This window comes from Bidens hawaiensis, unplaced genomic scaffold (assembly GCF_021521415.1).
Source record: "Bidens hawaiensis isolate Kalapana, Puna unplaced genomic scaffold, B.hawaiensis_p1.1 tig00005935_1, whole genome shotgun sequence".
Taxonomy (NCBI): domain Eukaryota; kingdom Viridiplantae; phylum Streptophyta; class Magnoliopsida; order Asterales; family Asteraceae; genus Bidens; species Bidens hawaiensis.
Window position 1 is genome coordinate 881,562 of NW_027491390.1, and position 16,748 is coordinate 898,309.

At 32.4% G+C, this 16,748-nt stretch overlaps 1 protein-coding gene across 1 annotated transcript; it reads left to right on the forward strand.

Annotated features, from left to right (window-relative positions):
- Positions 1-10,557: 10,557 nt before the first annotated feature.
- On the forward strand, positions 10,558-11,918 carry LOC143631082 (uncharacterized). The gene is made up of 6 exons (XM_077099932.1): positions 10,558-10,679; positions 10,770-10,824; positions 10,911-10,999; positions 11,162-11,189; positions 11,287-11,325; positions 11,414-11,918. Exons 1-6 carry the CDS (start codon positions 10,632-10,634, stop codon positions 11,533-11,535), a joined length of 381 nt encoding a protein of 126 aa, XP_076956047.1. The 5' UTR covers positions 10,558-10,631; the 3' UTR covers positions 11,536-11,918.
- Positions 11,919-16,748: the final 4,830 nt, after the last annotated feature.

Sequence of the window (16,748 nt, forward strand, 5' to 3'; positions counted from 1 at the left end):
TTATATTGTCAGACTATTAATGTATCGGAAAGTCATTGATTCCACCATTGGAGAATGCGTCTCCTTATAATCAATCATAGGTCTTTGCAAAATCCTTGTGCCACCAATTTTGCCTTATATCACTTAACTGAATTTTCATAACTTATATAAAATACCCGTTTGTATCTAATACATTTTACAACTTTAGTTGTACGGACTGTTGGTCCAACAAACTTTCCGTTATTTAGAGAATTCAACTCTGCCCTGTTTGCGTCTTTCCACTTTGGCCAATTTTTTTATAGGCAGATTTAGAATCTTGATCCTCATCATTATCATTTCAAGCGCTAACTATACATATATATAAAAATATAGCGACGTCGACTTTATTTCGATTCCATATATCTTTGTAGACATGATTATAATCTATTGAGAGCTCTTTGTTTTCAGGTACCTAAGGTTCTTCAATAACCATCATGTCTAATCTCTTTCAAGAGATCTTGTACTGCACCTCGACTTGACCATCTTTATTACTTGCTCCAATTTTCAAGGAAATTTTACCTTTGGAACCGAACAATCTACCACGCTACAAGCGTGCATTAGACTTATTATCAATATGCGTTTGTCCTTCTGGGACATTTATTAATTGGAGCATTAGCAGTTCGTATAGGTGTCTTAGCTAGACACTCTCTTTTGGTCAACGAATCGTCTGGTAATTGATTCATTAGTCTTTATACATGAATTACCCTTTAAACTTTTAATTCATATAATTTAGTTTGAGGATCAATGATAATTCATTCCAACTAAATTCGTATTCCAACTGCTTTATATCTCCCCCTAATGTTGGGAATGTTGATTCACTAAAGTGAAAACCGATGAGCCATAAACAAATATATCTCACTAATGGCTCTAAGTATCTAATCATTATTATTTAATACCCAACATAAATTCCCAACTTCCTCTGTGGTCTCATCTTTGTGTGTTGTGGTGGATTTATTCAATAACACACGCCAAATATTAGATGATAAATAATTGGTTCCTGACCAAAAACCAACTTTAATGGGGAGTACTTATTATAACTTATTGGCTTGATGTGAATTATGATATTGTATGTAACATGCATGTACCCAAATGTAAACATGAATTGTTGCTCTTATAAACATTTGCTTTGAAATCAATTGTAGACGTTCAATAATTGTCTCACAACAAAAGCAATTTATTTGTGAACATAATCTATATGGAGTTCAACAATTATCCCAAAGATTATTAATAACTTGGGAATCGAATTCATTATTATAACCAAAAAATAAATATGAAAATCTAGAATATTGTGCTTGCTATCTCATTAGCTAAGCCACAAATCACACAAACTTTAAGTTGTGAAATTGATAACCATTTAGACGATGCATCGATTTTGAAAACACTAAATGGTATCATGTTTAGGATATGTGTATCATTTTCTCAATTCCATGACATTTATGGATTCACACCCTCCTTCATTTGGTTATATAATTCCCTTCGAGAGCAATATTATATGTATAATTATTAGGAAGAATCTTTTGGTTCTTCAATAAATTTCACATCATTGACTCGGTGTGGTCTAGCCGGTCATGCCATTAGATAATCATGATCAATAAACTTCATGTTTTAGATTGTATATGTATTTCATACAAGATAGAATACACGAGAGAACAATTTGTTGTCGTTTCAAACAACCATGTTATATAACTTTTAAATATTCATATTTGTTCTCATATATGATCAAAACCCTTTGCCACTGATGGTGGTCAATCTCAATATTAGCATATTCTCGTGGTCGAACTCATTAATATAACCATCATTATAATTCTTATGTACAATCTCATTCTTATAATGATCATCATTATGATGTTCTCAGTTACGTCCGTGATCATTATATAATCACATTTACTTCAGAAAATGGAGTAGAACCATACAGGTTTCATGGCTTTTCATTATTTACTCGGATGCACATATATAAAATCACTGAATCTTTCACACTCTTTATTAATATTGTTACTTCAAGAGCATATTTGAGGTGTGGGAAATGAAAACTATTTTAGTATTTTCCATATAAATAATATTATCTTTGTATAATAAAGAATGATAAATAATTACATGACCTAGTCATGTAATTTATCGGTCTTAATACTTACGACCTTTTGGGAATCCAATGAGATTTAGGAAGTATGATATTCTCAAATATCATATTTGAACATATTTATACTCCTTCGTGATAGTGATAATAAAACACAACTTTGATTTAGCTATTTGATTTAATGTTTTATATATAAATACAATGAAAGACACTATACTATATCATCATATAAACATGAAACACCATTATAATGTAAGACACTAAAACTATATACGTTGATGACACGAAAATGTACATAATTATCACTTTGATAACTAGAGAACTACCACCAGAATAGGTATAAAATCAGGATTTATCCTTTTTTTAATATTAAATAACAAAATGTGAAAGAATAATATCAAATAATTTGTTCAGTTACCCACACATTCACAAATATATTTTCTGAATTTGATTAAAAATAAATAGGTTTTAATATATAAATTCTTGAATAGTGAGATATATATTCTTGTATTCAACATGAAATATACTTATTTGATTAAAACCCTTTCTAGGCTAGGTTTAGCAAGCCTAAACACAATCCTAATTTATGAGCCAGAATATATAAACACTAAGTAGAATAAAACTTAATTTAACCTATCATATATGTAAGATTTATTATATCGTTAAACGTCATGTGCAGTCATATTAAGACAAATCAATCAACAAAATTTTAAACCTAATATAGGTTACATATGCAAACCATATGTTTAAAGCTTGTATGCATATGAACCGTTTATAGATACCAATTATTTGTACATATTAAAACCAAAACATATAAAACATAAATATGCCATACTAATGCAAAATTAATTACTAAAACCAAAACATATAAAACATAAATATGCCATACTAATGCAAAATTAATTACTCAACATGCATATAAACATGTGAACTTACAACAAAATAATTTTAAATATGTTAATCGTATGTCTCAATATCAATTACAATATTCTTTCCAAAATAATCTTAATCTCAAAAGACAAAACAAACAACAATATCTTTTAATAAAATAGGTTGATGCTTAATATGCATAAGAGTATATTGGCATACAATTTGGAATATAAATTATAAAAATCTCTTTCATATGTATTTCTTAATCGAAATAAGTTTCACATAATATAGAAATTTATATTTATAAAACCATAGAGTCATCATTCATTTAACTGAGAGAATAAATAAAGTTTTGGTATATATTATTAAGCATAAAAGAATATCATAACTAAATTCTCAATTCTTACTATTTAAAACTAGACAACCATCCCAATAATTCTATCGGTAGATCGATTCACAGAAGAATTTTAGCCGATCTTATTTTTTCTTAGTTCGATGAAACTGAAACATAAATAAAATTAAAAAAAAAATCAGATGCATTGTGGGCCAAATTAGATTCTGAAAAAAATTATAATTTTTAGGTAAAATTAACCACATAAATTACCATCACAAATTTGTCTGTGGAATATTAATATCGAATTAATTCAAAATTGAATAAGTTACTATATAAATTATGTTATGAGATTTAGGTGCTGTTTGTTTTTCAGAGGTAAAATGTCAGAAGACTGCGAAACCACATCTGCCAACATCTGTAGCAGAAGAAGTGGACCAAAACTCTGCAGTCTGCAACAAGAAGACTGTTTGTTTTTTAACATCTGCAGACTGCTAAAATAAGCTGAAATTTAAATAATTAAAGAAAAATAAGTAGTATAAACGATGATGGTTCGGGTGAAATATATGACTCAAAAATCTTCAAATACCATCATCTATAAATATCAAAAGAAACTAAAACTTGAAATTCATCAATGATTTAATAATCACTATAAAGAGGCTCAGACCTATCGAAACATTGGTGCAAAAGGTTCAAAGTGCCATGGCTGCAAGGGTACCTGCCATCCTGCATTTTTGCCACGCCAGGCACATATCCTGAGCTGATGTTAACTCGAACAACATTAGATCATCACAGCCACAAACCTGATTTCATATTTCAAACAACAATCCAAAAAACCCAAATCAAATGTCAATCGACATCGACAGAGGCGGCAACCGGCGTCAGAAACCGTGGATTTAAAAGCCATCACTTCCCCACACCGGAGTACAGCCACCACACCGAATCCGGTAACAATCAGAGGTCATAAACCCTAGATTTAACAACCGTAATTTCCCAACATCGGAGAGCTGCCACCACCACACGATCGCTGCCTAGGGTTCGTAAATCAAACCCGGTAACAATCGGCGATGATGGCGGCAATCGATAGAAAAACACAGCCATAAACAAAGATTATGGTGACAACAAATGAAAAGAATAAAATGAAGAGTGAAGAATTGCTGGTGGAGTCATCAGTAGCAACTTGGCTCATCACTTCTGGGAGAAGAGGTTAAAGAAGTAATAATACCAACACTTCTGGGAGAAGAGGGCGCGCAGACGTTTTTTAATGAAACGTCTTCGAAAAAACAAACACACTGCAGAGCCCAACGTCTGCGCGCCCTCTTCTCAGTGCAGACAAAAGAGGTGGAGAAGTCCTTCTGAGGAAAAACAAACAGCACCTTAATTTGAAGAGTAAAACAAATCTCTAACACAAACCACTATTGTACCAATTACAATAAGGTTTGCGTTTTAAAGAATTAAGAAAACAATAGTTTATAGACAATACCGACTTACCTTGTGATAATGCAATCTCACTCCAAAAGTAACTTGTGCTGATAACGTGTTGTGAAACAAGCCTAATAGCTTAGACATAGGAGAAGGATATGTAGTGAGAAAGAAAGAGATTTCATTAATAAGGTGTGTATAACAAAGAGGTACAATGTGATGTATATATAGGATTGGAAAACTTGGAGAGAAAGCTAATCTATATTAGGTATTGATAACCATAATATTAATATATTTATAACAACTTTATCATTATCTATTAAAAAGAAATGGTGTTTGACTAATCAAAGTCAAAATCATACTATATATGTACGTTTTCCGGAGATTAATCAAATATGTGTATCTCATCGCCTTTCCATCGACTAGGGGTTCTCTCGCAAATCACAACATCTTCAGGATATGTTCATCAACATCATATTGTTTCAGCCTAGATGCTTCAATTTCTTGTTCTAATACCACGGTTTTAAGGTTTGGAAACCCTAATTCAGAAGTAGGTGATGGAAAATTTGGAGTTTTTGGTTTGGAAGATGGAATTGGGGAGGTTTTAGACGGTGGTGGTTCTGGAGATTGAATGGTGGTTGCCGGAGGTTGAATGGTGATGGGTGGTGGTGTGAGAGCGGGCGGTGATGGTGAGTTGCTGGTGGTGGATTAGTTCTTGAATAAAGAAAGAGTTTATATGCAATGAGGAAAGATCTGATACAATAATGTCTTATAATGTCTTAACGTACAATAGGTACGCGAATTCATTTTTCACGAATTGATCCATGGAATCACATCCAAACATCTCGAAATCGTCAACACATATCCAATTAATCATTGGTTCACCGAAAAAACAGTTTTGGATGGTTAATAGATCAATTTTTCTCTTTTTTTCACGAAAACCGGTTTTGAGAGTTTTCTGAGCGTTTTAGGTTTTTGGCTGAGCGTTTTAGTTTTTTCAGAGTGTTTTAGGTTCTTGCCTTTGTTTTTTGTCTTTAAGCGTCTCGCATAACTGCACCCTATATACAATAATATTCTTTTAACTTTGATTATTAAACTGTTTTTAATTTAAATTAATAAAAGTACAAATTTGCATGAGCAAGACACTTGACCCGACTTAAAGAGAAAAAACTAACTGAGTTAGGGACAAAAGACGAACGATGTAACATTTGGAAAAATAAAGGACAAATCATATCAATTTTTAATATAAATGACAACCACAAAAATTTAATACAGACCCAAATGACAATTTTTGTCATACATTTATGGTTTATTGGATTTTAATAATTCATATTGTCAGGTATTGTCGATAATAATCCATATTCATTTGATCACAACCGGCGGTCCCAAATTTCAAAAAATTTCCCCCCCAATGGTCCCCCGTTAAAAATGACTTAACGACGTTATACTTTTTTCTGAATTTCAAACTAATTTTCTATGGCTTTTGATCCGAAGGAAAATACAGATCGATTGATGTACACTTAACTCGAAGCAGTGATCCAAACCTTGATTTTTTGCTTCATTTGTGTGTTTGAACTTCCAATTAACAAAAATCAAGTCGTTTGGATCACCGTTTTGAGTTAAGTTTATTTTAACAGAGGACCATTGTGTCACACCCCGACCAAAGGCGAAACTTGTCAGGGCGTAACGTACTGATTGGACAGTAGCTCAAAAGACACTAATTAAAATGACAATAATTATTTAATTCATTAATATCAAAACAATTACACAATTATAATAATCAAAACAATTACATCATATTTACTGTTTGAATAAATATCCTAAGGTAAAAACTAATATCTTCAATCTTGATCAATGTAAATTACTTGTACCTGCAGCATGTATAAAGATAGAGTTTTGTCAACACGAATGTTGGTGAGAATACATAAGTTTTAGTTGAGATACATATATAGATAAAAACCACAATTCATATGTTAATGTTGAGCATCACAATTCCTATGAAAATGTAAACAACTAAATAGATGTGGACCCGTTTTTATTGATATGAAATCAAAGTACTTGGGTAAGTGTATGATCATACTAGATGAGGATGAGATACCAACCACCAAACATAAAATAAACAATTAAACACATCAATAATCACGCATAAACATATATTGAATTGTGTTATGAATAGATAAATGAATAAAAACGAGTAATTTAAATATGGTATACATGTCACCCCCAAAATATAAAAGATAGGAAAAATGGGGTATGTGAACTCACTTTAGAGAATAAGCAAATAAATAAATACGTTAAGATTGGTGGGAGAATAAGCGTCACGCTCGAGAGGTAGCAAAGTCAAATCCTAACAAGTGTAATAACGGGAAAATACTACAAATTAACAAATGGACTAAGAGAGAAACGAGATATGAACGAGTATAGAGAGTATAACATATTTTATTTAAGCTTTATGATTAATAAAGATTACTTATAAATTAATATTGTATAAAATATAATTTTTTTTATAAAATATTCGTACTTATATTATTAAAGCGGTAACAATATATATATTTATAAAAAATGTCATTTGTATATCTATGTATATATATCTAGTTCTAACCGAGATTCGGAAAACAACGAGTTAATATGTTGATTTAATAAAATATAAATTATTTATCATTTATTAAGGTTTAAAACCATTAAAATTGATTAATTTAAACAAATACCAAAAATAAAGACAAAAAAGGGGTGACAGGGGGTCGAACCCGCGGCCTCTGCCCACATAGCTCAAGTGTTTACATAGCTCAAGTGTTTAACCAGCTGGGCTGACCAGGACTTGCAAACATATCTAATTTTCATTAATTAACTACACTATCAGTTCATAACGGATTTGATTAAACAAACCCTAGTAAAAATTGATCCAATCTCTTATACTGGATCAAATTAACCATATGGTTAACGAAGACCAAAGAATCGCGATTAAAATCGTGAAATCAATTACCTCAAACAAGGATCAGACGAGGGTGAACGAGATCAAAACAGGGGCGACTCAAGGTATGTAAAAATGACCTACTGAATGAACAAATTAATCTAATTATCTATAGGGGTTAGGTTCGTGATAATAAGAGGAGTGTGTGCTACGAGTTAATTGAATTAAGATTGTGTATTTATAGGGTAATTTGATCATGCTAGCCGCGGTTCGTTCTTAACGAATATTCGGATCATTAAACGTCAATTAGCTGTTAATTAGTTGTTCTTACCATATAAATTGATTACGTGTTAATAAGAGAACCGGAAATATCATCAATCCCTCGATAATCGGCTGATTAGATGGGTTTTGACCTTGGTCAAAATCGTGAATGGGGGGGGGGGGGGGGCTGCAAGTACGTGACAAGGAAGGAAGACAAGAGGGGAGTTTGAGAAATTGACAGAATCGGCCCCTCAAGTTTTGAAATTGGTTTAAATGTAAATAAACTTAATAAAAGTAACATATATTTATAATAAAACAAATATCTTTTAAAAATTTAATAGATTAAAAGAAAAACTAAACGGGTCGGGTTCGGGTTTGAAAAATAACGAATGTTACACATTGAGGGCCAACTTTTTGAAATTTGGGATCACCAGTGACGATAAAATGAATAGAGATTATTATCGGCCAATACCAGTTAACATGGATTATTAAATCTAATAAACCTACATTTATTCACAACACCAACCATCCCAATCTTTAATAAAAAAAATAACTTTTCTTTCTTTCACCGATCAAACTCAATCTAACTCAACTTTTTTAATTTATTCACAACCCAACCGAAACAAATTTTTTATTATATTCATATAATTTAGGTTTTAATTTATTCTATAAAATTTATTATAAATAATAAAAAAAATTATTAAAACTAAATAAGACCGTGTTTTGAATTAATAAAAAAAACTAATCACTTAAATTTTATTTTGAACCTAATAATTTATTTAAAAGTTTTAACAAAAAAAAAACTATTTTTACAAGCTCATATTAAAAAAATGTTAAAAAAAAGACAACTAAACAAAGCTGTGTTTATATATATATTTTCTGAAAAGTTAAATAATTTAAGTTATTTAACAAAAATTAAATTATCGATAAAACTAATTGTTAGTAAAAAAAAAGTACACTCTTGAGTTGGCATGTGTCACGCAACCCATAATCTTAGTTTGCCAATTGACATACCAGCCATGTTGTAAAGCTTTGGTGAATTTTATATATATTTTTTCTTTTAATTATTTGGTCAAAAACATACTAAAAACGATTAGGAATAAAGTTGGTCTGAGAGCATTCCTAGCCCATTCCATATAGTTTAGCTAAAAAACACAATTCCATAAATATATCTATCATTTTTCAAAATTCTTTCACATTCTATTCCTTATTCATATCTATAAATTAATTCTTTTTTTTCCCCTTTTTTGTCTTGTTATATAATAACTGGTGATTGAGAGATAAGTGATATATTATATGGTATGAATTAAAATTGAGTCCCTATATTTAGGGTTTTATTTTAGTTGCCATATAAGAACATTCTCAACCCATTATCTAAAATTGTTAAACCCATATAATTTATGGTAAATATTAAGAAAACCATCAAAATCACCTCTCCAATCCATTCCCTATTATATGGATGAGTTATATGGCAACTAAATTAAAACCCTAAATATAAGAGCATCCACAGCCCATTCCATCTATTTTTCCCTATAATTTAGCTAAAAAACACCATTCCACAAATTTATCTATCATTTTTTAAAATTTTTTCACATTCTATTCCCTATTCATATCCATAAATTAATTCTTTATTACTTTTTTCTCTTTTGTCTTGTTATATAGTGAATGGTGATTGGAGGATATGTGATATATTATATGGTATGGATCAAAATTGAGTCTCTATATTTAAGGTTTTACTTTAGTTGCCATATAACTCATCCATATAATAGGGAATGGATTGAAGAGGTGATTTTGATGGTTTTCTTAATATATACCATAAATTATATGGGTTTAACAATTTTAGAGAATGGGTTGAGAATGCTTTAGACTCAATTTTGATCCATACCATATAATATATCACCTATCCTTTAATCACCATTCACTATATAACAAGAGAAAAAAGTAATAAAGAATTAATTTATGGATATGAACAGGGAATAGAATGTGAAAGAATTTTAAAAAATGATAGATAAATTTGTGGAAAGATGTTTTTAGCTAAATTATAGGAAAAAATATATGTAATGGGCTCCATATAATAGGAAATAGATTGGATATGTGATTTTGATGGTTTTCTTAAGATTTACCCAAAATTATACGAGTATGAACTTCAGAAAATGAGTTGAGGGAGGGACCGTATTATTATTAGACATAATTATGAATTTAATGCCTGATATTTTTCTAAAGTAATAAGATTGGGTATTAATATTTTTCTAAACCGGCAGGCATTGTGTATTGCTGTTGCTCATTCTAGCTAGGATTAATTGATTACGTACAGATTTTGCTTCAGATCTGCTTATTTCTTTCTTTTTATGTATTTGCCTAATTATGATATTGTTTGATTGATTGATTGTATGGTTTAGCTCAATAATAATATTAACAATAATAATAATAGTAGTGGTGGTGGTGGTGGTGGTGGTGGTGGTGGTGGTGGTAGTGGTAGTGGTGGTGGTGGTGGTGATAGTGGTGGTGGTGGTAGTGGTAGTACTAGTAGTAGTACTAGTACTAATAGTAGTAGTAATAGTAATAGTAATAGTAATGTCAGACTTTCGTTTTCAGTTTGATGTGCCTGCCAGTGAGTATGCTTTAACATAACATATTATTTCATCATAACAGTAGTTGTTTTATGTGTTGTATTTGCCTAATTATTTGATTGATTGTATGGTTTAGTTGAAGATGTGAGTGATGAGAGTAATCCTCGCGTGTTTATGGATGTATCCATCAATGGAGGTCCTGCTGAAAGAATGATAATCGAGGTCTGGTTTGCTAATTTTTGTTTCTTCAATAGCTTATTGATCGATTTCATTAGTTGACTCACTGACTGACTGGCTGAGTTATATTTGCAGCTTTTTGCTAATGTCGTGCCTAAAACAGCTGAGAACTTCCGAGCACTCTGCACAGGTATGCGTCTGTCTGTTCTGCTCTGCTCTGCGTGCATATTAGAAACATTTGTTTATATTAATTTCAATATATTGTTATTGTTGTAGGGGAAAAAGGGTTCTCAAAAACTACAGGAAAGCCATTGCACTACAAGGGAGTCGTATTCAATCACATCAACAAAGACTTATTTGTTCGAGTATGCTGTTTATATGCTTATTATCTCAATCAATTAGCTGCTATTCAGCCAAGCCTGAACTTTTTTCCATTTAAACATATACTTTGAGATTGCTGTTTTCAAATGCTTAGGGCTGTTTATGTAGCGAGTTCGTTTATTAACTCTTTTTTTCCGTTGTTGCAGGGAGGTGATTTCTCCGATGGAAAAGGACGTATGTATTTTATTTTGTATCTTGTTTCGATAAGATGTTTTTTTTTATGATTCCAGATATGTATGGGGGTTGATCTTTTGATGCTTTGCCTTTGCAGTGACAAGTGGGGAAAGCATTTATGGAGGATATTTTGAAGGTACAGTTTTAAAACTGTTTTAGGAGTTTTTATTACTACCTAAACTCAAGTTGGTACTTATAACAACCTTCTGCGGTTTTTCTTGTAGATGAGAATTTTCAGCTGCTTCATACAGAGCGTGGCTTGCTATCTATGGGAAATATAGGCCCGGATACAAATGGATCCGAGTTTCATATAACCTTCGTGCCTTTCTCATTGCTTGATAGGTAATTCATAAATTCTATTCCGGACTTGCCATTCATTTGCCAAATTGCACTTTCAATGGATGCATTTCAAGTCAATTTCTCTTTTACGAAACGTCTTTCAGAATCAACATTCAAGGGCTTGTATAATAAGTTTATAATTAACTAATTGATTCAGTTGTTTGATTATGTACTTGTTATGACTTAAGCCTCTAAATGTCTAGCTACTCATTGTTGTTTTTAACCCTTGTTTAATTGGTTATATGGCAGATTCCATGTTTTTGGGAAGGTAATACAAGGAATGTCAACTCTCAGTCATATTAATGAGATGGGAATACGTGGAAGAGGAAAACCTTCTGGGGTGATACGCATTACAGACTGCGGTCAAATTCCTCAAGATAAAGGTATTGCATTTTTTAATCCTAAATTGATTCATTCAAATACTTAGATTTAATATAGTTTCTTCTAATCTTGTTCAACACATTGATTGTGATATAAAAGCTATGACAGAATAAGAAAAGAAGGATACTAACATTTACCTTTTTGACCACGTTGTTTAGGCCAAACGGAAGAATCTTTGAAGAGAGATGTTTTTTCTGATGAGCACAGTGATGAAAGAGAGAAGAAACGAAGGAAGTACTCGCCATCATCACTACTGGGGCTGCTAGAAATTTCAGAGACTGCTGAAATTTCTAAAGATAAAGAGAACAATGTGATAGAGTCTGACCAAGGTATAGCATTTTTAATCCTTAACTGATTCATTCAAATAATTAGTTTTCTGTAATAATGTTTTAATACATTGATTACATATAAGAGTTAGAATGAAAAAGAAAGAATATTAACAGATATTGTTTTGACCACCTTTTGTAGACAAAGGGTTCCCGAGAACGCACCCCCGACAGGAGGTCGGGGATGATAGTGTCAAGAAGCTGAGTTCGCGGCAGATTGAGTGGTTTCATACATGCATTCACGACATTGCCATTGCGGTGGGTGTTAACATACCGGAATTTCCAGATTCATGACATTGTTCGCTGTAGGGTTGTTGCAGACAGGATTAGTTGGTTAGGGTCCTGGATATGTTTGTGATTATTTTGATGGATCTTTTAAAAGTAAAACTAGGAGAATAATCTAGTTATTAACGAGTTCAAACAGTAGAGATGAATGTGGCATCGATAAATGCTTGCAAAGTAGTCTACAATTACTCTAAAGTGTATAGTTGAGAACTTGAACACTAGTGAAATGGGCATATGAGCTGTCCAACATTGAAAGAATGATAAACTTGTGAGCTCTCGATAAGGAGAAAGGATCACAAGATTATATTCATACGTGACTAGACACACTTGGTGGTATTAGCAAGGGTGCGGAGCACCATACGCACACGAGCTCGGACTTAGGCGATGGGCACAATGTGACGCTTTGATGACGCGCTTTGCATTTCCCATCGAAGCCTTAACATTTTTGTGTCGTTGGACCATGTAGTGTGCCAAGTGTCGACAACGGTGACACGTGTCATCGCCTCCTCTGCCCTGTGACAGTATTGTGAATGTGTGTACAACACGTGTCATGGTGACTCATCACCTGACCTACTACATATAGATAGGTCGAGTGAGCAATTTTGTGACACCGAAGAACCAGATCAGTCACGACCCACATGCACACACAACCTAACTAGTTCACCACGCACATGGAACAAAGCAACTTCTTGCCGATGACACGTTCTCTCAATTCCAACTCTCTCTCGATCCTGAACTTGCGTTACAAATATGGTGCGGGTGCTAGGGGTGACCCTGTCCGCACACACTGCCTCGGATGTTGTACACTAGGAAACAAGCGAGCTCGCGGAGGTAGCCCATAATCTGTTTTAAGGGACCTACCTCTGTTTTACAGAAATCCATAGTCACAACCGGAATCTTTGTTTGTTCAGTCCTGCAACTAAAATGGTGCACATAGATTTGGGTGGTCAAGACGAGTTCACCAAGCGAAGGGGCATACAAGAAGACACGAGTCAAAGGTGATGCCCAGGTCTCGGTCAACACGAGCTAGACGATATAAATGTGGTTTCAACTCTACTACAGCCTAGTTTCAACGTGTCTCAAGATTGAACTATTGGAGCACAAGTTAAGGTCTTCGGTATGAATCACGACATGTATATATGTCATATTTTTTTATTATTCTTGTTTAGATTTAGATACGGTATATGTACTAAGATTTCCAAAAGTTTACAAAGAAAGTATCTTTATTTGTTTTATTAATATTATTTAATAAAATCGTGACCCATTTCCTACAGATTCCATGAGACTTTTAATATGCTAATTTTAAATGCAACCTTGTTTTTTAATCATAAGACATAAGTGATTGTTGATGTTTATGTAGTAAAGTTGTTGCCATAAAGTTCAAGGTAAAGGAGTTGAATAATGTAATATTCTAAAAATTTTGATCCAATTTTAACAACTCATGAAGGATGAAGGACCAGAAATATTCTCAAAATATGTGATTGAGAATGTGATCCAATTGCTAATTTGAAACAGAACACCACATATTCTTGTTAGATTTCTAAGGAAACATGTTTTAGTTTGATGCTAATGAAGTCATATGGATATGATCTATATGTTGCTATGTAAGTCAAAATACCAAAAATAATCCCAAACAATGGAACCAAAATAAACTTACTTGGGATAAAGAGTTGCTTTGTATCATACACAATTAAACAAATGTTGAAACAAATACAACACTAACCAACATAACACCCACGAACAGATTGTGAGAGCAAAAGTAAAAGACACATCTTACAAACAAAGAGATCGATTTCTCTTCAGTCATATTGCAAGCTGAAAACACACCATCAACAATCAACTAAACCAACGTTGTTCGATAATATTAGCATCGTTGTTGTCGGTGATTGAATATGTGGTGGTGTCGAAACTGGTGAAGCGTTTGATGATATGGGTCTGAATACACACCATGCAAATTGTAAAGCAACTGACACGTACTTATACACGTATTGATCAATGAGAGAAGAGATAGATGACATAAGAGTAAAGGACTGATCTCTAAATTAAAACTTTCATGATACAACATTACCTTTAGACAATACAACAACCATTGCACACTATCTCTCGTAAATGTATATTTATAAATAAATTGTATTATTATATAAATAATAATACAATTATTGTTAATATGTTGTTTTGAGAATGATAATCGTTAAAACAAAACTTTAAAAAAATAATGTCTTGTAATTCACAATACACAAATAATCTAGTGTTTAACACGATACAATTTAAATTGATTAATTGTGAACCAGATAAGGGTTTTCACGGGCAAAAATTATAAAAAATGCAAAAAAATGAATATATTTTACATATCTGAGCATTTTGTAAATTTTAGCATAGTATAAAAGAATGATTTTACATTAATACATGCTTTTATAATGACTCACTAAAATAATGTTAGAGATAAAAACCATAATTAGGCTATATTTAGTGTAGAGACTATAAAATGGGGCTAATTATTTTATTTGTGTAAGCTATTATTTTATTTCAAATTGATAATGATAAATCCATGACCTTTGCTTAAAAACCGATATAAATGTAATGTTCTAGATTGGTCAAGTTGGTGTAACTTTAAACTCTTGTAGCGTGTAGTTAATTTGTGGCTTGGGCGGCAGCCTCCGGGTTGTGGAGGTTGCTTTTGGCGTTGTTCGTTTTGTTTATAAAAGTTTACGGTTCAAAAAAAAAAATAATGAATGCACACATACATACTAAACAAAAGAAATATATTAATGCTTATTATTAGCTCCTTTGAAGTATAAGGCGTGCTTCGGTGTTGGGAACCAAGCCTCGGCTTTTTGAGCCGGATTCCTGTGATTTTGCGGGTGGTGTGAAAGAAAGGAGCAACAAGTATGGAATGAGAAACAATGAACACAACTCACGGCATATATAATGATGCATGGTATGGAACTAAGCTGCAACATTTTTGTTTCTTTCTATAGATATTTTTGTCACTATATTGTTATTTATATATTATTAAATTCATTTTTCCACAAATTTCAAGTTTTATGTACGTTCATACGTCATATCTGTATATTAAAGGTTCAACAGTTTATCATAACTGTTTTTTTTTATTAATGTTTTGTTAACGTACAGAGAATATTAATTTTTTTTATTGAATTTATGTAACTATCGTTTTAAAACTTTTGTAAGATCGTTCGATGTGGACCAGCGGACAATGTTGTCCTTTCACAGTGTCACATCAGCGTCACATAGATTTATTGTTCCTCTTTATAACGTTTCGCTGTGTTTTGTTGCCCTGTTATATATATACATATGTGTGTGTGAGAGAAAGAGAGAAATGTTGGATGACCCACCTCACTATTCTCACATCACCCTTCTTCATAACCGAGAGAGAGAAACGCTGGATGGCCCACCTCACCATTCCCACGCTGGATGGCCCACCTCAACATCTTTCCTTGAAATTTTTTTTTCGATAGATCAATAGTGACATCTTGTTCATTTTTTTTGATGAGCAAGAGTGGTGGTTGTAGTGAACATAGGTGGTGGAAGAAGGAGAAAGACGATGGTCATGGTTGCATATGAGGGATCTTGAAGATGAAGACGGGGATGCATAGAAAAGAGGGGTAGTCTGGTCATTTTACACTAAGATAACTAAAAAAATTAACGACGTTATCTGGTAAGGATCTCAATAGTGACAAAAATCATACATCTCAAGCACTTTAGTAATAAGTTTATAAGTATAAGGATCGAGTTTGTAATTAGTTAAGTTTGGGGATCAAACGTGCAATATAAGCAAACCACATAGACCAACCATGTAGTTAGTTCTAGGGGTGTTCAAAAAGCCTGTGGCCATGAAGTTAGCTCGTTGAGCCACGAGCTGGCTCGAGTTCAAAACGTTTAAATGCTTGTTGTGTATTTTGCTCTAGGTGTCTAAATGCACATGAGTTTTGTTCTAAATGTTTAAACGTAATATTATGAACCCTAATCAGAGCACAATTGAGTGTATCATTATGCAAGTTCATAATCGATCAATGATCATAAAGCCTCTTACACATCAATTCGTGGTATGATGTTCAACTTGACCTAGGCTTGGCTCGCTAACAACCTTTTAAGTGTTGTTTCCCGCTATATCGTGGTATGAAACGTATAGCATAATTATAGTTTTTTACTTTAGGTCAGCTTATTCCTTTACCTTTATGTATTTGCTAATAATAGTAATATTGATTGA

Excerpts from the sequence above, each read along its gene's own strand:
- LOC143631082 (XM_077099932.1), top strand. The coding sequence starts at position 10,632 with ATGGATGTATCCATCAATGGAGGTCCTGCTGAAAGAATGATAATCGAG. Across the intron at positions 10,680-10,769 it reads CTGAAAGAATGATAATCGAG|CTTTTTGCTAATGTCGTGCC; the intron begins GTCTGGTTTGCT and ends TTATATTTGCAG. Across the intron at positions 11,190-11,286 it reads TTTCTCCGATGGAAAAGGAC|TGACAAGTGGGGAAAGCATT; the intron begins GTATGTATTTTA and ends TTGCCTTTGCAG.